Consider the following 24,954-nt stretch of genomic DNA (forward strand, 5'->3'; position numbering starts at 1 on the left):
TTGTGCCTCAGCTGAGAAAGAGTACAGCGAGATAACACAACCAACAAAACATCTCACATTCAAGACTCCCAGTGCCTCTCGCTGGTGCGGATGTGGAGCAGGTGGGCGGAAGCGGGTGCAGCCGCTTTAGCAAACCAGTGTCTGCCGAGTGGACACAGCAATGCCACTCCTCAGCATCTTCCCACAAAAGGATGATGTGTCCAGCAAGGGTCACCTCCCAGAGTGCTCATGGCAGCTTTACCTGGACACTGCCCGATGTCCACCAGCGCGAGAGGGGCTGGGCCGCTGTGCTGCTTCCGCCTGGAGAGCACAGGCCTTAACCAGGCAAGACTTTGCCAGTGCCAGGGCTGCTGAGTAACACTGAGCCACGGACCCACGCCATGTGGCCAGAGTGAGCCACTCTGATGATGACTGACCAGGATATTGACTGGGCAAGGCCAGGGGCTGGGAACAGTCTGTTTGGTGGTTACATGCGTGTTGCACAGAAATTCGTTATGTGAACTTAGAATGTGTGTGCTCCAGTATGTTCTACTCAAGTTAAAAAGGAAAGAACAGGACACAAAGCAAGAAAAGCCCCTGCACATGAGGACGGTGGAGCCTGGGCGGCTCAGGAGCCCGGGAGCGGTGTGTGCGGCAGTGGGGCCACAGGGTCTGCTTCGGCCAAGGGCTGACCCGGTCATGGGCACTCCAAAGTGGGGCACGTGGGAATGTGGTGGGTTCCAGCCGGGTGCTGTGGAGGAGCCAGGGCAGCCACCATGGGGTAAGAGGCGGGCTAAGGGGCACCCGCTGGCCACAAGAGCTGGGATGGGCTGCTGGAGAGAACAGGTGTGGGCGGTGGGGGGAAGGGCCAGTGGCTATAGCCTGCAGCCTCCTCAGCCCAAGCCTAGACTCAGCCCAAGCCGCAGGCTCAGGCTTGCTGGTGGCTGCAGCCTGAACCCCCACCCACCACAGACAACGGCCTGCGGGTTCCAGGAACCAGTGTCTGAGTCACACCCAGCTGCAAGCTGGGGCCGCAAGACACTGGGGCCATCATGCCTGAGGGCAGCGCCTGAGAGGAGGACTATGCTCCTGGTGCGCTCTGGGCAAGAGTGGCCTCCAGCCAGCTTCTCAACTCCCTGTGGCCATGGTGCCAGAAGCTATGCACATGCCCGCCGTGCTGCCTGGGCCCTAGGGAGGAGCAGGACACAACCCTCAGTGTTAGAAACGCACGGCAGCCTCGGCTCACACAGAAATGAGAAATAGAAAACCATTTTATTCGCATGGTTTACATTTACAGTTTATTAGCTAGTCAACATCAACATGCAAAAATAAGCACTAACTACAAACCTCTACAATATGGTTCTCTGTCAACTACGATGGTTCGTTTGTTTTGAAAAGTCATCAGTACTTCTCTCAACTGAACGATTAATTTCTGTAATGGATAGTATTTAGACTCTACAGTTATGGAACCATCCGGCAAGGCCTCTGCAGAAACTTGGTCCCGTGGATTTCCACGTTATACATTCTCAAAGCAGGAAGTAAGGCGGCACACGGAGGGTGTGATATCGAAACTACGCACGTAGGAACACAGCCCCGCGATGTGGTATCGAAACTACGCACGTAGGAACACGGTCCCGCGGACACGGCCCGCGAGGCAGGCGGGCGTCCTCGAAGCCAGCCCCTGACGGTGGTGGCGCCAGGCGTTTTGGCAGCAGCGCTCGAATGAAGCCGTGAGTGTCCCTTGTGGCGCGGCATCGCGGGTCACTGCAGGTCAGTCCAGTGCCACTGCCACCTTCCCCGGCCGGGCCAGGGCCAACGGGAGGCGGTGAAGGACCAGCCCGTTCTCCAAGTCTCATCGTTCACAGAAGGAAGGAAACTGAAAACAGGGAAATCATGGGCTCCTACCGCTCAAACGCTCTAAAGTTCCCCTCAGTGTTTAGGCCAGTCTTTAAAGAAAAGTTTCCTTCGAAAGTTGAAAGTACTTTTCAGAAGCATCAAATGGCTGACGTGTTATTACAAAATCCTACCAATCAAAATGCTGTTTTCAAGTACAAACTTAGGAAACCTTATTTTCTCTCTTCCTAAGAGTATTTCTCGTTGCTCACTCATCTTTGGTCGCAAGAAACAGAAACGCCGCGGCAGGCTGGAGCGTGAGGCAGGAGGAAGGCGCGGCCTCCCCGCCCGCTGCAGCCCGTCCCCGAGGCGTGCGCTTGGCGACGTGGGGCCTACATGATGTATACCTTCTCGGCTTGTGAGAAGTGGAAGACTTCTTTGGTTCTCGGGCAAACGACTTTATCATCTTGACGGATAGAAAGCAGAGACTGAAAAATAAAACCGGGAATGCGTTAAGGCAAGCGAATATGACGTAAACAGATTTCCATGGAAAATCCCCACAACGAACCACCAGGGAATCACGCATCCTCTCAGGCAAAGTTGCTTCCCGAAGGCACACCTGCCAAAGAAATCCCGGGGCCACCCTGCCTGTCCTTCCCGCCCCTGATCCATTTCGAATGAAGCTAAGGCAGGGTGGGCAAGAGGACAGCCCTGTTCCGATGGCAACGTGTGCCGGCCTGGCCCCCCTGCCCTGCCCGCCCCACACAACCCCGTTCCGATGGCAACACGTGCCAGCCTCGCCCCCCTGCCCTGCCCGCCCCACACAACCCTATTCCGATGGCAACACGTGCCGGCCTGGCCCCCTGCCCTGCCCGCCCCACACAACCCTGTTCCGATGGCAACACGTGCCGGCCTGGCTCCCTGCCCTGCCCGCCCCACACAACCCTGTTCCGATGGCGACACGTGCCGGCCTGGCCCCCTGCCCTGCCCGCCCCACACTACCCTGTTCCAACTGGCGACACGTGCCGGCCTGGCACCCCTGCCCTGCCCGCCCCACACAACCCTGTCCCGATGGCGACACGTGCCGGCCTGGCCCCCCTGCCCTGCCCGCCCCACACAACCCTGTTCCGATGGCGACACGTGCCGGCCTGGCCCCCCTGCCCTGCCCGCCCCACACAACCCTGTTCCGATGGCGACACGTGCCGGCGTGGCCCCCTGCCCTGCCCGCCCCACACAACCCTGTTCCGATGGCGACACGTGCCGGCCTGGCCCCCCTGCCCTGCCCCCTCACATTGTAGCCGTAGACATAGCCGTTGGGCAGCATCATGGGCGGGTTGTTCTCGTTCATCACGTCGCCGGAGATCTTGCAGACCAGACGGGAGTTGGCACAGTGGGCCATGGGCAGGGGCTGTGCCAGCTTGTTCAGGGAGCGGCTGCACACGGGGCAGTCGGGGCTCTTGGAGCTGCCGTCCTCTTTATAGCACTGTCTGTGCATCGGGTCAAGGAAGGGTTGGGGGCCACCCGGGGCAGCCAGGGTGAGCCGAGCCCCCTGTGGCCACTCTACCCCGGGCTGCATGCCGTTCTGGCTATGTGTGCACCGTGCAGACCGCACGGGCTATCCTTCAAGGCAAAGGAAGGGCTGCACTTGACAGCTACACAGCCCCACCAAGGCCTGGGGGAGACAAGAAGCCCGCACCTTCCCGCCCCGGCCTCCTGTGCCAGGACTACATGCACACAGCGGCTACGTCGCCCACCACCCTCTCCCCTGCTATGCAACCTCTCCAGGCAGGACAAGAGCCACCCAGCAGGGATGTTCTGCTGGCACCTAGGAACAGGCAATGGGCAAGCACACCAGCCCTCCCCCTCAGAGTTCCACAAAGGGGACAAGGGAGGGGGCCTGAGTCTCATTCATATCCCAGCACAGCCAGGAATCAGCGCAATCCCGAAACACTCACTGCCTTCTGGGCCTGAGTCAGGTCACACGAGAGACATTCACAGGCAGGGACAGAGTCAGTCACAGGAGAGGGCAGAGTCAGTTGTAGGAGGACAGTCAGTCACAAGTGGTGGCAGAGTCAGCCACAGGTGGGGATAAAGTCAGTCACAGGTGAGAGCAGAGTCAGGTGCAAGAGAACAGTCAGGGCAGAGTCAGCCACAGGCAGGGACAGAATTAGTCACAGGCTGACAGTCACAGGCAGGGGCCGATTCAGTCACAGGCAGGACAGAGTCAGTCACAGGCAGGGACAGAGTCAGTCACAGGCAGGACACAGTCAGTCACAGGCAGGACAGAGTCAGTCACAGACAGGGGCAGAGTCAGTCGCTGGCTGGGAGAGTCAGTCACAAACAGGGACAGAGTCAGTCACAGGTAGGGGCAGAGTCACAGGCAGGAAAGTGTCAGTCGCTGGCTGGGAGAGTCAGTCACAGGCAGGGACAGTCAGGCACAGGCAGGGGCAGAGTCACAGGCAGGATAGTCACAGGTGGGGAAGAGTCAGTCACTGGCTGGGAGAATCAGTCACAGGCAGGGACAGAGTCAGTCACAGGTGAGACAGTCACAGGCAAGGACAGTCAGTCTCAGGCGGGGCAGCGTCAGTCACAGGCAGGGGCGGAGTCAGTCACAGGCGGGGACAGACTCAGTCGTAGGCATGGGCAGAGTCAGTCACAGGCAGGAGCAGAGTCAGTCACAGGTGGGGACAGACTCAGCTGCAGGCGTGGGCAGAGTCAGTCACAGGCAGGATGGAGTCAGTCACAGGCTGGGAGAGTCAATCACAGGCTGAGGCATAGTCAGTCACAGGTAGGACAGTCAGTCACAGGCGAGGACGGTCACAGGCAGGATGGAGTCAGTTGCAGGCAGGGACAGACTCAGTCGCAGGCAGGGGCAGAGTCTGTCACAGGCAGGAAGAAGTCAGTTGCAGGTGGGACAGAGTCAGTTACAGGAAGGAATCAGTCAAAGGCAGGACAGAGTCAGTCACAGGCAGGGCCACAGTCACAGGTGGGGACAGAGTCAGTCGCAGGAGGGAGCAAAGTGAATCACAGGCGGGAAGAAGTCAGTTGCAGGTGGGACACAGTCACAGGAAGGAATGAGTCACAGGCAGGACAGAGTCAGTCACAGGTGGGGACAGAGTCAGCCGCAGGCAGGAGCAGTGAGTCACAGGCATGAACTGAGTGAGTCGCCGGTGGGACAGAGTCACAGGCAGGATGGAGTCAGTCACAGGCAGGGGCAGAGTCAGTCACAGGCAGAGGCAGAGTCACAGGCAGACAGAGTCAGTCACAGGCGGGACAGTCAGCCACAGGTGGGACAGAATCAGTCACAGGCGGGGGCCAAGTCAGTCACAGGCAAGGTTCTTGGTAATTACATGGGGAAACTATTCTGAATGGTAATCTCCCAGCCGCCAGAACACATCAGAGTCAGGCTTTTAGATCAATGCTCGGTGCCCATGGCGGCATCTGAGATGATGAGAGAGAGAGGAAGGGTGCCACTTCCCAGAGTGAAGGCTGTGCGACGCATCCAAGGCCCCTCAACATGGCCCCACCCCGACCATCTAGACACTGTGCAGGTGCAGCACGCAGAAGCCCGGGTCTGTCTGTGGTGGGAGGACAAGGGTGGCAAGGTGCAGGGTCAGTGTGTTAAAATGTGCAGGGTCAGTGTGTTAAAATGTGACCAAAGACGCGAACCCCAGGCCAAGCCGCACCGCGCACAGGAGGCAGGATACGGCGTCTTGATGGCTGAGAGGCCAGCCTGCAGGGTGAGGGTGAACACAGAGTTGTTTCCCAGCTGGTGTAGTCGGTAGTTGTCGTACCGGAACTGCTGGATCAGCATCCGCCACCGTGCAGGGTCCAGGAGGTCCTGGAAGATAGAGGGCAGAGGGTGCTGGGGATGCTCCCAGGGAAGCTCCTGGAACAGCTTAAAAACGTGGGCCATGGTGGGGCGGTGCCATCGGCCCACAGCCATCTCCCAATGACCCACACACTCTGCACTAAGGGTCAGCACAAAGCATACCTCCCTCAAGTGTTGACTGAAACACAGTGGGATGAGTGCTGACCTAACTCTGATTTCCACACGCCATAGGGCCAGTGCTGACTTAACTCTCTGATTGCAACATGCTGTGAGGCCAGTGCTGACTTAACTCTCTGATTTCAACATGATGTGGGACAAGTGCTGACTTAACTCTGATTTCAACACACCACGGGATGAGTGCTGACTTAACTCTGATTTCAACACACTGCAGGGCCAGTGCTGACTTAACTCTGCGATTTCAACACACCGTGGGGCCAGTGCTAACTCTGTGGTTTCAGCACACTGTAGGGCCAGTGCTGACTTAACTCTGTGATTTCAACAAGCTGCAGGGCCGGTGCTGACTTAACTCTGCTGTACACTGTGACAAAAATGGACTCACAGAGTTGGAAGGACAGCTCAGTGCACAGAGCACCTCAGAGCATTAGGTGTAAAAACTCTTTAGAGAAATCATGTATGAAACGGAAAATAGCTAGTCCATGTTAGGTTAAAGCATCACAGAACAGAAAATTAAACCTCACTAACGTCTGTCCCTAAATAACCTCAGGTTTAGACTTGGAGAGACCGCATGTATGAGCACGGGAGAGAAAAACCTTTACATCAACCCAGAAAGGCCGCTCAGCCTCTAGCTTGGGGGTAGACGGCCACACCTGGAGGGAGGGGAGGTGGTCATCAGGGGACGTCACCCGTCAGTCTCCATAAGCTTCTCAGTCTCAGTTTAAGGTAAATGTCACACTTAAATCCAACATTTTGAAAGGCTGCTTTTAATCTCATTCTTGTCTAAAAATCAAAGTCTACAACAGAGGAAGCCCACAGTCCAGAAGGTCCGCACTGAGAAGGAACAGCTCCCGGCACGGCACCCTCACTCCCCAGGACCGGTTGCCTCTGGGCCTCTGGCGGCTTCTGTCATTCTCTGAACAAAATGCTTCCTCCTGTTTCTTGCCTGACCCATGGCAACGGGGCCCATGTTCTTGCCACGAGACACGGTTTTGCCCCCTGAATCTGGCAACTGATGAGCCTTGGGGCTAGAACTGCCTGCCTCCCTCTTTACCATACTGCAGGGCTGCGTCCGGGGAGAGGTGCACGCTCCACCTGGCCTAGGCCTAAAGTCTCAGCGCCCTGTATGTGTCAGCCTTTCTTGCATTTCTAACAAAATCCTCTCTAGAGCAAGCGAGAGAAACAAGGTGCCAACTCACAATCTGGGAAGCTTAGACTCCACCCCTGAAGATCCTCTTAACCTAATGATGGTTTATTGTGAGATGTCCCAAACGCCTGAGATCCAGGAGAATTCAGGCTGAGAAAGCTTCCAGCAGCTTTCAGAAGGCAGCAAGTCTAGGTCTGCCCAGGACTTTGCAGTCCCTACAGGGTGGTGGGTGGGGGCTGCTGGGAAACACCCCCACCTCTGACAAAGACCGGCGCCAACTCAAAGAGCAAACTGTCGACTCCAGGAGGTTTCATCCGCTTCCCCCTTTTCCAGGAACTGAAACTGTTCCCAGCGTGATGAGCACAGGGGTGGGCATGGGGGTGAGCACACGGTGGGCACGGGGTGGTTGCAGGGGTGGGTAAACGGTGGGCACGGGGGTGGGTGCAGGAGTGGGTACACGGGCACGGGGGTGGGTGCAGGGGTGGGCACAGTGGGCACAGGGGTGGGCACGGGGGTGAGTGCAGGGGTGAGCACACAGTGGGCATGGGAGTGGGTGCAGGGGTGGGTACACAGTGGGCACAGAGGTGGGTGCAGGGGTGGGCACATGGGCATGGGGGTGGGTGCAGGGGTGGGCACACGGGCACGGGGATGAGTGCAGGGGTGAGCACACAGTGGGCACAGGAGTGGGTGCAGGGGTGGGTACACAGTGGGCATGGGGGTGGGTGCAGGAGTGAGCACATGGGCATGTGAGTAGGTGCAGGGGTGGGTACACAGTGGGCACAGAGGTGGGTACAGGGGTGGGCACACGGCACGGGGTGTGTGCAGGGGTGGGCACACGGTGGGGGCAGGGTGGGTGCAGGGGTGGGCACGGGTGCAGAGCGGAGCCACTCACCCAGGAGCAGCTGGCTGCTGGGTTGGGGCCAGGTGTGAGCACAGGGTGCTGGTTAGTGATGGCAGAATCCCCACCCCTACCCCAGTGACCACGGAGACTTGGAGACTCCAGTATTTACAGGTAAAATACAAAGCGTCAGCAAGAGGACCACGGAAACCACAGAAGATGGTGCAGCCTAACATCTGACTCGGGCTGCAGAGAAAGGAGAACCAGGGAAACGGGCAAGGAAGCTGGGCCCCGGCTGAACACGCCAGGCTTAAAAGCTTCCTGAACCTTTCTCATTCAACTTTTTTTTTTGGAGACAGGGTCCTGCTCTGTCACCCAGGCTGGAGTGCAGTGGCACAATCTCGGCTCACTGCAGCCTCAACCTTCTGGGCTCAAGTGATCCTCCCACCTCAGCCTCTGGGTACCTGGACTATAGGCAGGTGCTACCATGCCCAGCTCATTTACAAAAAAATTTTTTTGTAGAGATGGGGTCTCACTATGTTGCTCAGGCTGGTCTCAAACTCCTGGGCTCAAGCCATCCTCCCACCTCAGCCTCCCAAAGTGCTGGGATTCCAGGGGTGAGCCACCACACACAGCCCTGATTCAAAATTCTTATGAGCAAAATGGGAATCAAACAAGAAAAGCCTGTCTTGGCAGGCTGGACAGGCTGTGTGGCTGGGACAGGGCCCTCACGTCCTGTCCCATGTATGGAAGCAGTTACAGACCAGAGACACACCCTGGATCCCCACCCCATCATGACACTGACCCCGGGGACCCAGGCCCTACCTTGTACGGGGAGATGTGCGTGTCGGGCGGGAAGGCCAGCATGCCCATGGCCTGGCGCACCTCGTCCAGCTGGCTCCCTTCTGCTTGGCTGAAGTGCTTTCTCGCGTGTCTAAAAAACAACATTTTGGCACATTTAAGTTCGCGTTTTTATTTTAATTCTTAGAGACAGGTTCTTACTCTGTCACCCAGGTTGGAGTGCAGTGGCACAGTCACAGCTCACTGTAGCCTCGAACTCCCGGGCTCAGGCGATCCTCCCAAGAAGCTGAGACCGCAGATGTGCAGCACCACACCCAGCTAATGTAAAAAACATCTTATTAGAGACAGGGTCTAGCTGTGTTGCCCAGGCTGGTCTCCAACTCCTGGGCTCAAGCCATCTTCCTGCCCCAGCCTCCCAAAGTGCTGGGATTATAGGCATGACCCACTGTACCCGGCCTGCATTCTTAAGCTGAAAAATCTGAGCTAACAGCGTTGATGTCAGAGTCTAGGTACAAAGTAATTGCCTCACTCCAAGCCGACCTGCTGGGTGGGGCTGGGATGGCAGGAGGTGCAGCTCACCTGAGGCTGGAGAAGCAGCTATCAGACACTCCTTCCTCCAGGGACAGGGCACCCAAGCCACACACAACCCACGGAAAACACCAGAACTGCAAATGGCACCTGCCCCTGAGGCCTCTCCAAAGCGATTCTGGTTTACAAGGAACCCAAACCTTAAGGACTCCCACTGCCCCTGGATGCTTGCCTCCGTGGCCCCCAGTGGACCAAGTGGACCCCAGTGGACCAAGAACGTGTGGTCTTCTCGACTGCAGTCCTTGCTGTTCGGCAGTGACGCCCAGCCCAAGCTTCCAAAGAACAGCCTCCCTCAGCCCACAGGCTGGACTCCCTGCAGACCCGGCCCAGCCCTCTCAGCCCTGAGCCTGCCACACACCACATGCAGCCACGATCTTTCCTGAGGCAACTCTGCAGGATGCACACAGGCCCGCTCCAGGCCAGAACCCCACTCCAGTCTGCGGCTGGACAACCAAGAAACCAAAGCAGAACATGACAGGTCCCTTTCGAGCTGATCAGAGGGCACCTGCTCACCCCAAGGGCCCCCATTCTCATGCCCCCCTCCCCCCACACAGGGTCACAGTCCCTCTGGCTGTCCTGAGGACCTGCACCCCCATGTCCCGACCCTCACATGGGTCCTCAGCCCTCAGGGGCCCTCCCCCAAAGTGACCCCAATGCACAGAACCAGGGGCCTCAAGTCCCACGTGTGAGTCAGCCCTGTGCCGTCCAGAACAAGGGATGTACCCAGGAACATGGGGCTGAGGAGGTGCCGGGTGCTCACGGTGGCCTCGGAGAAGAGGCAGTGACTGGTAGAGACTGGAGTTAGTGCAGGAGGTGCCCCCACAGCCCCTTGATGGATGGCACGGTGACCATGTGGTGGGGGCACCACCAGGGGAGCCTGGGGCAGCAGGGAGTGGGGGGTGCCCAGGCTTGGGACCCAGCCTGGGGAGTCCACATGGCTGACTCCGCAGGACATATGCAGGGACTGGGAGTCGGGGTGAGTCCACACGGCCGACCCCACAGGGTGCGTGTACAGGGGCTGCGGATGGCCATCTGAGATTCCAGTGCCCATGCATCCCCATCGTGGAGCGTGGGGCGGGGGGCGTGTCTGAGTCCAGGAGGGGCCCCACCCAACCCCCTCATTCCATCTCTGGAGACAAGTCACCCTTCGTCCTACACCAAGACGTGCCCAGAACACGGCCCACCAGGGCTGTTTCATTCAACGGGCATCTCACCTCCTCCCAGAGCCGCTGAAGAGGGAATTTAATCTCTGTGGTTGACATCTATGAGATCTCATTTGCGTGACCTGGTTTACACGTCTTATCTCACTATCAATCAAACCCCAGACGGACATCGCCCGCCTGACAAGCTGCCTCGCCTCGCACCCCAGGTCCCTGATCCGCAAATCCTGACCCCAAGACAGAAACAGAAAACCTAACAGTGGCGGCTGGCTCTTCTCGGATCGTGTGATGTCAGCATTTGGCCCCAACACACAGAGAACCGCAGCCCAGATATGGGGTCCTCAGAGCAGATCTGGGGAGAACAGCACGGTGTGCATCCACAGGAAACAGGGGAAACAAAACCGTGACTTTTAACAGACTAAATGCAGCCAACATAAGAAACACCAAGACATCAATTTTTCTTTAAAAATATAAACACACGGGCCAGGCACGGTGGCTCACGCCTGTAATCCCAGCACTTAGGGAGGCCAAGGCGGGCAAATCGCGATGTCAGGAGTTCGAAATCAGCCTGGTCAACACGGTGAAACCCTGTCTCTACTAAAAATACAAAAATTAGCCAGGCGTGGTGGCCTGTGCCTGTAATCCCAGCTACTCGGGAGGCTGAGGCAGGAGAATCACTTGAACCCGGGAGGTGGAGGTTGCGATGAGCTGGGATTGTGCCAGGCAACAGAGCAAAACTCCATCTCAAAAAAAAAAAAAAAAACCAAACACACACAGAAAAAACACCCAGAAGACAAACTTCCTAAACTGTGCCTGGCCAGACTGAAGCGTGGGTGTGCGACAGACGTGCGGCACGGAGCCGCTGACACAAAGCCCCCGAAGTGCAGGCCAGGTCCCAGCCGCCTGGGCTCACGGATTCACTTACTCATTTACTAAAAATTAAAAACGTTAAAAATTAATCACTAGCAGCTGTACTTTCGCATATGGCAAACCCACAAATGCCCCAGGCAGGGCGAAGCTGCAGCTACCCCAGCCAATGAGGCCCCCTGCCCGGCCCAGCACGCTGGCTCCACAGACAAAACCCACCTCGCCTGCCCCAGTGGACCCAGAGGCTGGGCTGCTGGCCTCAAGCCCTGTAGATGGTGCCCCACGCCCCAGCTCCGCGTGGACCATGAGTTCAGTGGTGGACGGGAAGCTCCTGCGGGCTGGGACCCTGGCAGCAGGCGAGAGAGCCCCGCCTGGAACCCTCAGCAGACGAGTGGCCAGGCTTCTCCGCCTTCCCTCTTGTCCAGCCTCAGTGACACATACCACCCTCTGTGCTCCCAGCCAGACACCTGTACTCCCTCACCCCACAAAGGTCCTGCCGACGCCCCACCTGCCACCCCAGCCCAGCTCCCATGTGCCTTGTGGGTACCTCCAGGGCCACAGTGAGCTGAGGTCGGACTTCCCTGACCAGGCCCTGGCACCTGGAGACCCACTCCCAAGACGGCCCCAGCAGAGGACGTAGCTCACACCGCGCCTGCCCCCGAGCACTGGGGTATTGTTTGCCATGCCTGCCCCACTGGGTGCGGAGGCTTCAGGGCAGCACACATCTGCGTGGGGGAAGAAGGACACGCACTTCCTGGGACCTGCCTGCTCCTCTGCAACAGATGAGGCCGCAGAGGGCACAGCTCTGAGCTCGGCTCCAGACATGATGAGGCGCAGGCCCTGCGAGTCTCCAGGGCAGATTCTACCCAGGGTAGGGGGAACACAGGCAAACAAACCCTACCCAGAGTGGGGAGAACACTGGCAAATAGACCTTCTATGCGGAGCGGGGGTAACACAGGCAAACAGACCCTTCGCGGAGCCAGCTGCCACCCAGATGAAGACACCTGTGACAGGAGGGGCTGCAGGGAGGGACTCCAGGATGGACATGTTTTGTTCTCAGACTCCTGGGCTGACAGTGGCCGGGGCCCTCAAGGAGACGGAGGCTGACTCAGGATGGAAGCAGGCTGCGGCCGGACAGAGGCCAGCGACACAGGCACCGAGGCTGCACGGAGGAGGCCAGAGCAGAGCAGGAGCTCCTCCTCCTGACAGGGCGCCCCTGGCCGTGTCCCCGGAACACTCACACGCCGCTCTCCATTGGGCTGGGTCCTAAGACCCCTGCTTTAGCCCTCTCAGGCACAGAAGGGCAGTGAGCTCCCCTGCCGCAGGGCCTGGCTCACTTGTGCATGAAGACGAGGCCTGATCTGCCCCCATGCATCCAGGTTGGCATCAGGAGCCAGAGCAGGACCCCGGGCCTCTCCAGGGCCCATGCAGGGGCAGGGACTCGCCACGGTTCTGCCGTGCGTCGTGGGGACTACCCTCAGCACCTCATCACGAGACGCCCACTTCTCCGAATCAGCCCTCTGTGGAACACTCGGCCACCCAGCCTGCTGCAGGTGGATATGGAGTCGCGGCCGGGTTTCTGTGGGCACGGACAGGCGGCCCCTCCTGGCAAACACACCTGCTGGGCACTCACCCGGGAGCTTTGGGCCCGCCCTACACAGCAACTCAAGCGTCACTGCGAGGCTTGGCTGCTCAGGAACCTCCACAGAAGTGAGTGAGATGACCCAGCACTCAAGGAGCAGCCCTGCCCTGAGACGGGGTGAGCACGACTGGCCGACACCGCCCAGGCCAGGCACCCACTGCTGCCTGACGATGCCCGCTCTGGAGAGCCAGTGGGAAGCCAGCGGACAGCCTCTCTTGCTTTACAGATGCCGTGCACCCTAACTGGGCTGAGCCACAGTGACAGCCAGCATCCCCTCCTCAGGCCTGACTGCCAGGGCGCCGCTGGCCTCAGCCCACTGCACAGCACCCTTGCATTGGAGACAGGCCAGGGAACCCAGAAGTGCCCTTGCCACACGCTGTCAACACTCCCCAATGACCCTGAGGGACATTCCCAAGCGCAGGGCACTTGGAGCTACCTGAGGACCACACGTCAGAGACATGCCCAAACTACAGAGGCTGGCGGCACTTTCCTGCATGGAAAGGGGCTACCAGGAGTCGTGTGTTTTATGCGGATGGTCAGGACGTCAAAGCTGGTTCCCCTGGCAGCTATGGGGGTCTGGGTGCCCACCTGGGGCCACACTTTGGTGGGGGCCCTGTCAGGTTCCAGGCCTCACTCCCCAAGTCCCATTCAGGAACAGTGGGAGAAGCAGCCACCTGAGCGGGCAGGGGTCAGACTCAAGACCCAGGGGACGTCCCAGAACCCAGACCATGACGGGGAGGGCTGGCAGGGGCCGCAGCCGAACATCCTGCCCTCCCTCGATTTGCCGCACGACCGCGATGCCTACCTCACGGCGTCCAGTCTCTTATTCTGCCGGATGAGTTCAATGAACTCCTGGATTCTGAGGCTGAACTCCAGGCAGCTCTGAAGGCAAAGACAAGACGAGGCTTAGACAGCACATCCCACAGAGCCCGGGTGCCCGGGTGCCGCACCCACACGTCTACCAGCAGACCCCACAAGCAAAGCTCTGGAACCCTCTCTCACAGGCACCGGGAAGGCAAAGCTGAGGCTGAAGCTGCCACTTCAACCTGCAGCTGACTTTCCAGGGAGCACGGGTTCTGAACGTGAGTCCCGCCCCTGCTCCTGCAGCTGCAGTGGGGTGTGCAGCCACCCAGCATTTCAACCCGAAGGCCGGGGCACTCAGGGTGCTCCCGGGAGCGCCGGCCTGGGGGACGCTGGGAGGGCAGAGCAGCAGGTGCGGCCACTGGACCAAAGGCACCAACCCCTCTGCAAGGACAAAGCAGTTTCCTGGGTCCTGCCCTGATGCCACTGCTTCCTCCTTTACACCCCCACTGGGCCTCTGGACCCATCTATCCCGAGTGTAGACTGGGTGCTGGCTTGAGCCCGGGGCTGTTCTGGGAGAACGTGAGCAAGTCCTGTCCTGAGGCACTGATGCCCAGGGCGGGGAGGAGACAGTGACCACACATGGGGGTGATGGGTGGTGCCTCACAGGAGCAAGAGGCAGAGAAGCAAGCTTGGAGCAGGCAGGACCCAGGGCAGCAGGGCAGGGAGTGCCTGTGCCGAGGTTACGGACGGGGGACCCCACAGACTGGGTGTGAACACGGCCGGCAGAAGCCAGGGCCAGCACCGAGGCCCCAGGCAGGTGGCACATGGAATGGAGGCCTGGCCCAGGGGCCACTGAGGTCCTGGGTGGCTGCGAGGCCAAGGGGCGGCTCCCGTGAAGGGAGGGTGCTTCCAGGATGTGTGCAAGACGGAGAGAGGCCGGGTTGGGGCTGCTGGCTGAGAGCAGCATGCCTGAGGTGGGGGCTGGGGGGGAGCTCCTGCAGGACCAAGTCCCACATGTGTCTGCCTACGAGTCTCTCACGTGCAGCTAAAGGAAACCCACGGAAGCCCAACCCTCACTCTGAAATCTCAGCAACCTCAGTCCAATGTGGGCCGAGACTTGTGGCTGGGGTGGGAGCAGCGGCAACATGGACCAAAGTCATCCAAGACGAGACGCGGATTCCACAGAAGGGCCATGTCCATCTAAACCGTAAGATCTTTCGTGTGGTTTCAGGACATTCTCGGGGCTTCACCCCGCAAACAGGATATAGGCGGGGGCACCACGGAGCACGTCTTGGGATGGGGCCACATTTGTCACTCTGAGTTCACAGGGTCTGGATCTCAGGATGGCATGAACAGAAACTCTACGTGGCAAATGAATCCACCCCGGATCACTGTATTTAAGTCGAAGCTCATCACTTCCATTTCCCAGAGCTTTTCCCACTGAGCTTTCTGAGGGGCCACCTGTGCTCCAGCCCACCCTGCCTGCCAGCCTTGCTGCCCCAACACACAGAGCACCCACAGCAGTGGCTCCGCGTGGGTGTGGGGAGGGGCTGCCCAGACCCCCGGGGGGCCAGCCAAGGCGCCGAGAGCCACCTGCCTTCCAGGGTGGGGCTCAGAGGGGCTCAGGTCCCTGCCCTGCTGCCCCTGCCCTGTGCCCTCAGCCCCTCACCGCCCTGTGTCCCTAGACAGACAGGTCAACAGGTTGTATGCAGAACTCACAGGTTTGCTCCAAACTGGGGCAGGAGGACTGTCTCTGACCCCAGCAGTGGCACAGGCTCTGGGTGGCGAGTGCCAGGCTTGGTACAAACCAGCCCAGAGGCACAAGGTCACTGAAGGGTCCCCAGTCCCCACCCCACTAATCAGTAGACAGACTTTGGTCAGCACTCCACTCCCTTCAGAGCCAGCCTGGCCGGAGAGCAAGGAGAGGGCCAGCGGGAAAAGACAGAGGCTCCCCACCAGGGCCCCACCTGCCTCCCAGGGGCCGCCTGATGGCTGCCATGTCTAGAGCAGGCGAGTGCTGGGGCTCTGTCTAAAGGCAGGAAGCAGCTGCCGAGGGGGTGCTCTAGAAGAGCAGGACTCTGCGCCCACTCTAGGTTACTGCTTCACACAGTGGACACCTCAAACCTGCTTTTCAATGGCACCTTTTGCTCTAGTAGGTTACTTTCAATTGGTCCACTAACACGTGTGTCGATGTCGTGAAACTTAGGTATTCAGACCCAAATCTAAAACACCGAGTCTACACTGTCCCATACGGCATGGAGCACCAAGGCTGTGCCCACCCTGAGACAGGCGCCCACACTGATGGCTCTGTGTGGCTTTCGTACAGACGTGCGGCACACAAATCACTGCTTCACGGGCTTCAGGGCCACTCGCCCACCCAGGCCTGTGAAATCCATTTCCCAGCCAGGTGAAACTTGGGCCTCAAGTTTCTTTTCCCATCGAGGCTCTCATGGCTGGTCCGAGGGACCCACGAGAGCACCGTCTGGCTCCTCCCTGTCTCCCCACATGCTCCCTGGCGTGCGTGCACATATGAGCAGACCACACAGACAGCCATATACCCTGCCTGGCTCAGCTGCATCTCATACCGGGCATGTTTTCGTGTCATTTGGAGTCTTCAGGGCTCATTTCCGGACAGCATCCAAACATGGATTCAGGTCCCATCCAGTCTCAATTTCATCCAACACCAGGCACACTCAACCAATCTCAACTCATCCAACACCAGGCACGCTCATCCAATCTCAACTCATCCAACACCAGGCACGCTCAACCAATCTCAACTCATCCAACACCAGGCACGCTCAACCAATCTCAACTCATCCAACACCAGGCACGCTCAACCAATCTCAACTCATCCAACACCAGGCACGCTCAACCAATCTCAACTCATCCAACACCAGGCACGTTCAACCAATCTCAACTCATCCAACACCAGGCACACTCATCCACCAGGCATCCAATCTCAATTTCATCCAACACCAGACACACTCATCTGCCAGGCATCCAATCTCAACTCATCCAACACCAATCTCAACTTTATCCAACACCAGGCATACTCATCCCCTAGGCACGCATTCAGGGCCCCAAGTCCTGGCCCTGCCTGTCCCCATAGCAGCTTCAGACAGGTCATGTGCCTGCAGCAAGCCCCCAACACCCTCCAGCAACACTGTCTGGTAGGTAACTAGGGCTTGCAGAAATATCCTGGCAGCACCAAGAACCTATCTTCCCTCTGACGTCCACATGAAATGGCCCCGGCAGAGTTCCCACCGTGAGGCGTGTGCCGGCTCTCTGGGAGGTAATGTGGGGCCGGCACTGTGTGCTGGGGCCGTGGGTTACATATCAATTCTGGCTTTCCTTTCAGGGTTTCCACACCAACATCCTCACTCTCTTCAGGGGAGCCATGGCCGCTCCGCTTTGCACCCCGTCTTTGCTTCGTGCTTGTTTTGGTGGCCCTGAGTGGCAGTGTGTCACTCCTGGCTGGTAACTGTGTGCACCCTGCCAAACTCAGCCAGGGTGGGGTTAAAGCAGTGCTCAGTTTAGAAAACAGAAGAGTTTTGCTAATGGAGGCAGAGGTGTTAATATATTTCAGCAAGCCCCTAGAGTGACAATGCCTTTTAATAAGCAGGTTTAAATTCTGTTGTTTAACAGTCCATTTTTTAAGCCTCTTTTGGTCTCTAGAAAAGTGGGTACTTGGCCGGGCACAGTGGCTCACTCCTGTAATCCCAGCACTTTGGGAGGTTGAGGCAGGCGGATCACAAGGTCAGGAGATTGAGACCATCCTGGCCAACATGGGGAAATCCCATGTCTACTACAAATACAAGAATTGGCTGGGCATGGTGGCGCGTGCCTGTAATCCCAGCTACTCAGGAGGCCGAGGCAAGACAATCGCTTAAAGACGGAGGCAAACATTGCAGTGAGCCAAGATCGCGCCACTGCACTCCAGCCTGGTGACAAAGCAAGATTCCGTCTCAAAAAAAAAGAAAAAAAGAAAAGTGGGTATTCATTAACAGTATCACAGCCCAGAGTGCTGCAGCCTCGCAGATGGAGAATGGCTTTCCAACCAGCTTTTCTGTGTCTATAACTGACTGCAGGGAGCCCACGGAGCAGCCCCCATGGAGCAGGACTGATGTGTCTCCAGGTTCCAAGTCCAGCAGCCCCAAACATGCTATGTGCACGTGGTCAGCCTCCCATAACCGATCCCTCTGAGCCTCATGCCAGGTGTATGCAAACTGCAATGCCAAATGAGGTGCACTTTTCCGGATTTTAGCCTAAAAGTATAACACAACCAGCAAAAAAACTCCCAAACCCAACCCCCACCTTACAAACCAAAACCAAACTACTGTGAACCACCAGGCGAGGGGGTGCTGGCTGCAGGGCGGGTGGCGCGGCCTCGGCCCCGACCCACCCCACCCCAACCTGGGAGTCTGTGCACCTTCATCTTCCGCAGCCGGGACTTGTTGTCATGGCACCAGGCCAGGCAGGTGGCCGTCTCACGCCTCTCCAGGGACTCCTCCACCTCTTTGGCCGTCAGGAACATCTCAATATTCACTAGGTCCTTAGAAGAAGGAAGCAGCTCCTGGTCAGAATGTGCTGGCTCAAGGCCCCCATGCCACCCTCCCGCACCCCGGCCTCCACGAGGCAGGGCCCAGCACCAGCTCCCACTCGAGATGCATCTCCAGTCCACACCGTGAGTCAGCACTCATGGACTACTCGGGGCTACTCTGAGATCCGAGAAACAGAATAGCCCCCAAGGACCAAAAGGTCAGACGCTCACGTGGACAGCAGCCACGGCCAGGCAAGGGAGCCAGGCTGGCCTCGCCTGTCCCATGGAGAGGAGCTGCAGAGACACATACGCAGGCAGGGCCAGGACACGTACCAGGTGGGGCCAGGACACGTGCCCGGCGGCCTCATCTCCACTCCCCACAGCCCCCCAGCACATCTACAGCCCCTCCCTGGGCAGCCCCCTCATTTCAAAATCAACAGTAAGTGAAAAATAACATGCTAAATAATATATAAACACATTATGACTAGTATCACGGTAGTTACAACCCATGATTTACACATAAAAAAAGAGAAACCCAAAGTAACCCAGGCTTAGCATCGAGGCTCTGCGAGTGGCCGGGCACAGGGGGTGGGTGCTCAGTGCCCAGCAGTGAAACCCATGGTCACCGGCTGAGGCAGGACAGCAGCCAGCCCGGGACTCCACCAGGCACCGCAAGGCTGGGGGTGAGCGCTCACGTGGTCCTCAGCAGCAATGACTCCCGACTTTCCCCAGTGGGACCAAGGGCAGCACCTCCACCTGCACACGGCCCAAGACCCAACGGCCTAGGGTGAGGCCACAGATTACCCCTGGGTCCCACAGCCCCATGTCTGGACACCGGCCTCACAGAGGGTCCCACAGCCCCATGTCTGGACACCGGCCTCACAGACACGCGGTTTTCTTTGATGATTTCCCGTTTCTGAAACCCCTCATAGCGTTGTTTTCTTGCATCTTTTCTTTGATGATTTCTCTTTTCTGAAACCCCTTCATCGTGTTTTCTTGCATGTTTGCTTTGATGATTTCTCTTTGCTGAAGCCCCTTCATGGCAGGCGAATGTTGGGTCTCCCACAAAGTCTTGCTTTGTTTTGCAACTTAAAAAAATTTTTTTTTTTTTTTTTGGTGACAGGGTCTTGCTCTCTTGTCCAGACTGGATGGAATGCCATAGTGAGATCATGGCTCACTGTTGTCTCAAGTTCCTGGGCTCAGGTGATCATGCCACCTCAGCCTCCTGAGTAGCTGCGACTACAGGCACACACTATCACGCCCAGTTAATTTTTTATTTTTATAGAAATAGGGTCTTGCCACATTGCCCAGGCTGGTCTTGAACTCCTGGGCTCAAGTGATCCTCCCACCCTGGTCTCCCAACGGCCTTGTTTTGTAGTTTTGCTCTAAATTTCAGGAGGTGGCTCCTGGTCTGTCTCCTGCCTCATGTCCCATCCGCACAGCCTCAGGGTCTGAACTGAACCCAGCTGGATCTCTCTCACTGAGGGTTTCTCCAGTGTCTGGGTCTCTGGTTGTGAGTCACAGGAAAGATGTGAGGCCAGCTGGCAGCAGACTTGTACGTCAACTGAAACTGGAAACCGTCTAAGTGAACTGGTTTTCTGTCTCACACAAAATGCTCACGCTGACTTTTGCTTGTTTGTTTTGAAACAGGGTGTCGTCCTGTTGCCCAGGCTGGAGTGTAGTGGTGAGATCTTGGCTCACTGCAGCCTCCACCTCCTGGGCTCAAGTGATCCTCGCACTGCAGCCTCCAGAGTAGCTGGGACCCCAGGTGCCCGCCACCACTTCCAGCTGATTTAAAAAAAAATTTTGTAGAGAAGGGTTCTCACTTTGTTGCCCAGGCTGGTCTCAAACTCCTGGGCTCAAGGCAGCCTGGTGCTCTCTTGGGCGGCCTTCCCTCGGCGGCAGCCTTCCTGTCCTGTTCCTGGGCGGCCTTTCCTGGGCGGCAGTTTCCTGTCCTGTTCCTGGGCGGCCTTCCCTGGACGGCAGTTTCCTGTCCTCTTCCTGGGTGGCCTTCCCTCGGCGGCAGCCTTCCTGTCCTGTCTCGTCTGGGACCTTCCTCCAATCCAGAGCATGAGGGTATTTTCCTAAGTTTGTTATGTCTCCAATTTTGGTGCACAGGAATTTTGGTGCACAGGAATTTTGGTGCACAGGTATGAAACTAGGGGTCCCGTGTGGGAATTCCATGGCGCCCCCTACAGGAAGTCCAGGTCTGACCAGTGCAGCAGGGGTTTACATTTCCACAGCCTGGCAGTTCCCCCTCGGCCACAGCAGCACCTTCCCCGGGGCCTCCTAGTGCTGTGGTGGCCTGTGGTCAAAAAGGATTCCTCAGCTCAATACCCTCTGGAGCATCTCAGCAGGAATAACTCCTCCCCCGCAACCCGGTCCTCGTGGACTCTGCACACGCCCGCCTTCTTCCATACAGTAGCTCCAGGCCCTCTTTGGGACACGCTCAGGGTGCCCCAACACCTCGAGTCTAGCCTGTCTCATCCTGCTGAGACCTACTCCAGCTGGCCTTAGAATCATCAGCCCTCCCATATCCACCCTGCTCTACGCACCTCTGTGGAACATGCGGCCTGTGCCCACCACAGGACCTCCTTCTTTCACCTCACGCCTCTCTCCCCCAACACAGCACAAGTTCCCTGGGGCCAGGGGCACCCACAGCTTATGCTTCAGCAGGCACCTCCAGATGTGCGTGGCCACACCCCGTAGGTTGCAAGGACAGTGTGCTGGACATTTAGGAGAGGAGAGCCAGTTTATCTGTGAACACACTGAGGGGCCGCCCCAAACAGCCAGGACATGTGGGCAGCACGGAGTGAGGGCCTGTGCATTGGGGGAAGCCAGGCACACAGGGCCAGGGAGGCAGGTGGGTGGGACAGGCATGTGGGACAGGGGCACCGGAGCTGACATGTGCCTGCCCCACTGTCAGTCACGTAAGCCTTGGCAGGTGCAGGTGAGAATGCCCTTCCCTGACACCCAGGTGGAGGAAACATGGCACCAGATGGGGGCCACAGGAGCCCAGTAGGCAGCGCAGCAGAGGCAACACAGACGACCTCGTCCAGTGACAAGAATGCTCGGTGCACACCGGAGCAGCTGTGAGTCATGATCTGGAGACCTCAGACACTTGACAAGACCGCAGGGCAGCTGTGGGCACCAGCCCTGGCCACTGCAGAGAACCAGTGTACTTTGCCATCTGGCAGATCCACTCACGGCACAGCTATGACATGTCACATTCACGTTTGTGAACCGAGACGCCACACCCCAGGGGTGCCGAGAGTGACAGCGTTGAGCGGGTCTGGGCAGGTGAGTGCCTCCAGGACACGAGGACTCACTCGCTCACCCTGCCCACTGGTCAGCTGCTCGCCACTCCCCTCCTAGAGGACAGGATGGACACTGCACACACACGAGCAGGGAGACCGTGCAGCAGTGGGGAGAAGGCACGGGTGGGATGGCAGCATTTGAGAGAAGCTGAACCAGGCTCGGGACAAATGCCGAGGACAGGAGCCAGTGAGTGGGGGAGCCAGGTGGGTCTCTGGGTGAGTCCGGAATGTGGGGCTTGCGGGTGAGTCCAGAGTGTGGGGCTGGGGTGGACCTGCAGGTGAGTCTGGAGTGTGAGGCCTGCGGATGTGTCTGGAGTGTGGGGCCGGGTGGGCCTGCAGGCAAGTCCAGAGTGTGGGGCCGGGCAGGTCTGCAGCCGAGTCCAGAGTGTGGGGGCCAGGGTGGACCTGCAGGTGAGTCTGGAGTGTGGGGGCTGGGGTGGACCTGCAGGTGAGTCTGGAGTGTGAGGCCTGCGGATGAGTCTGGAGTGTGGGGCTGGGTGGGCCTGGGGGTGAGTCTGGAGTACCACAGGGCAGGGGAGCTGGGCAGGAGTGGGATGGGAGTGTGGGGGAGGCTGTGAGCCAGCAGGGCCTGCAGATGGCTGCATGGGGACGTGAGTGTGGCCCCACGGGCACCTGAGGCCTTGGACTGCAAAATGTGAGGCCGCCTCCAAGGCTGGGAAGGGAGCCTTGTGCTGGGGTTGAATGTGGCCAGGGCTGAGGTCCATCATGCCCCAGGTGGGAGCCACACACATGTGGGTGGGATTTAAGCCGTGGAAAGAGAAGACCCCTGGTTAGGCAGAAGCAGGGAAGAGGTGGGCTGAGGAGCCGTGGCAGGAAGTGGCATGGGAGGGAGGCCTGTGGGGCCAGGTGCATGGCCGGGCATGGGGAGGCTGGGCTCGGGGCAAGCCATGGGGCACGCTCCTCTCGCACAAATGCTGCCTGAGAGGTTCTCAAGCGTTGTCATCTTAGTCAAATGGAATACGGATGCCACCTTAACCTGAGTCAGGTGAGCCCGTGCACCCACAGCGGGATCTGGACAGGGGCAAGGGCGATGGGCCCAAGTGCTGGTCTAGGAGGCTCCAACTGCCATGGGCCCCCACGGCGGTGGACAAATGCCCGATGGCGGAGGGGCTGCCCCAGTTAACCTGGCCCAAAGGTGCAGAAGAGTCTATCAAGGCAGCCGAGGGCAGAGGGCAGCACCGTCTGGTGTCTGCTCAGCTGTACCCGTGGAGGGCAAGGGTGCCACGTTTCTACAGCCAACCAGGGTGACACAGAAAACACGGAAAACGCACCCTGCCTAAGATAAAGGCAAAGCCCTCACAAGGCAGCAAGGGAGCATGTGCCAGTGCGAAACCCAGGGTGCAGGTATCAGGCGGGAAAATCCTAAGCAGGATGTGTGGAGACGCCACAGGGAAATGAGAAGAACCTGGAGAGCCGCTTAGACACTGACTTTCTGCCTTCAGAAGACGAAGCCCCCGCTGCGTTTCCACAAAGGGTCAGGGCCTCTCATCTAGGGATGAGGCCCTCACCACCGCGCAGACACACACGGGGCCGGGGAGAAACACGCACATGGCGGGGACGGGGACACGCACATGGGGGGAGGAGAACACACGCACATGGGAGGAGGGTGACACACACACTGGAGGGAGGGGAACACACGCACACGGGGGTGGGGACATGCACATGGGGGGAAGGGGGACACACACAGGGGGAGGGGAACACACGCACATGGGCACCCACCTCGATGCCGCTCTGGCGCGCCAGCTTGACGGCTGTGTTGTAGTAGCCGCAGCGCAGCAGGTGCTCCACCATCATGCGGTCCATGCGCTTCCTCTTCCACACGCTGGCCGCCGCGGGCTGGTCACTGCTGTGCTCTTTGAGGTGCTCGATCCGGCGCTTGCACAGCTTGGCGCTCTCGTCCTCGGCCTGGATGGACTCCACCGCCTGAGCCACACACAACAGAGACCCGGTCAGGACAGGGACGCCCTGCAGCCCTGCGCCACGGGAGGCCAGGCTGCCCCAACCCACAAGGAGAAAAGCGGGGATCGCGGGACAAGGAAAAACCACGCTCTACCGAGTCCGCCAGGCAGGTGTGCCCGGCCCAAGAGCTGCAGACCAAGGCAGTGAAAAATCCACCACCTGGATCTGCAGCTTCTCTCTGTTAGTTCTGGCTTTATATTAACGTACCCTGAAGCCATGTTGCCAGATGCACGCAACTTTAAATTTGCTATGCCTTTCTGGTTAAACTGTTTATCGTTAAAAGGTGACTTTAACAAATCTTTCGCAATGCTTTTTTTCTTAAAGTCAATTTTGTTAAAAATGAATCAAGCTAGATAGAAACGTTCCAGGCCTGGGCTGCCCAACATAGCTGCCACCAGCCCATGTGGCTGCCACACACTGAAGGGCAGTGGTGCAACTGAGGAACTGAATTCTTCATTACAGTTTAACAGCACGCACAGCAACAGACTACTGGACAGATCCAGGACTCGGGCTGGCTTCTTTCAGCACATTCTACGAATCTTGGCTTCCAACTGCTGTGCAGAAATCAGCTGTCCTGATGTCTGTTGCCCCTTTGGAAGTGATCTTTTGCCCTTAGTTGATTTTCAAATATTTCTCTGTCTGTTTTCTTCGATTCCACCATGTCGGTTTATTTCCACTTACCCTGTGTAGGATTCTGACCTGGTGGTACTCATCAGTTCTGAAGCCTTGCTCACTCTCCCAGCACCACCTCTGTCCCCGCCCACTCGTGGGCTCTGGTGAAACACACCGCAGCTTTCTGCTCTATTCTGTGCTTTATTCTCACAGCCACTTTGATTTTTCAATCTCTGTGTTCCATTCTAGATCATTACTTCAGACCCACCCTCCAGTTCACTAATTCCGTCTTTAGCTTTGTCTAGCTGTTAGCTGTTGAACTGTTATAGGCAAACATTGAGTTTTTCACTTTTGTTATTTCCCATTTATTGAAGTTTTAATTCTTTTTAAACTCTAAATCTCTCCCTTTTTTTTTTTAAGAGACAGAGTCTCTGTGCAGGCTGAAGTGCAGTGGTGCGATCTCAGCTCACTGCAACCTCCAGCTCCTGGGTTCAAGTGATTCTCCCGCCTCAGCCTCCCGAGCAGCTGGGACCACAGGTGCACACCATGCCTAGCTAATTTTTCTGTATTTTAATAGAGACGGGGTTTCGTCATGTTAGCCAGGCTGGTCTTGAACTCCTGACCTCAGGTGATCCACCTGCCTCGGCCTCCCAAAGTGCTGGGATTACAGGTACCAGCCACTGTGCCTGGCCAATCACTTTTTTTTTTTTTTTAAGACAGTGTCTCGCTCTGCTGCCCAGGCTGGAGTACAGTGACACAATCTCTGCTCGCTGCAGCCTCGACCTCCTGGGCTCAAGCAATTCTCCTGCCTCAGCCTCCCAAGTAGCTGAGACTACAGGT

General features: G+C 58.0%; 1 protein-coding gene across 1 annotated transcript in view; it reads right to left on the reverse strand.

The window, feature by feature from the left end:
• Nucleotides 1-1,232: 1,232 nt before the first annotated feature.
• The window catches only part of MAEA (macrophage erythroblast attacher), a 49,600-nt gene continuing 25,878 nt past the window's right edge, over nt 1,233-24,954 (reverse strand). The window contains exons 3-9 of the mRNA XM_030920629.1: nt 23,263-23,466; nt 18,095-18,217; nt 13,667-13,743; nt 8,629-8,737; nt 5,520-5,653; nt 3,104-3,299; nt 1,233-2,300 (exon numbers count right to left, since the gene is read on the reverse strand). Coding sequence (XP_030776489.1) covers nt 2,205-2,300; nt 3,104-3,299; nt 5,520-5,653; nt 8,629-8,737; nt 13,667-13,743; nt 18,095-18,217; nt 23,263-23,466 — 939 coding nt within the window. The 3' untranslated portion in view covers nt 1,233-2,204. The remainder of the gene's footprint in view (nt 2,301-3,103; nt 3,300-5,519; nt 5,654-8,628; nt 8,738-13,666; nt 13,744-18,094; nt 18,218-23,262; nt 23,467-24,954) is intronic.

Source organism: Rhinopithecus roxellana, chromosome 2 (assembly GCF_007565055.1).
Source record: "Rhinopithecus roxellana isolate Shanxi Qingling chromosome 2, ASM756505v1, whole genome shotgun sequence".
Classification (NCBI taxonomy): domain Eukaryota; kingdom Metazoa; phylum Chordata; class Mammalia; order Primates; family Cercopithecidae; genus Rhinopithecus; species Rhinopithecus roxellana.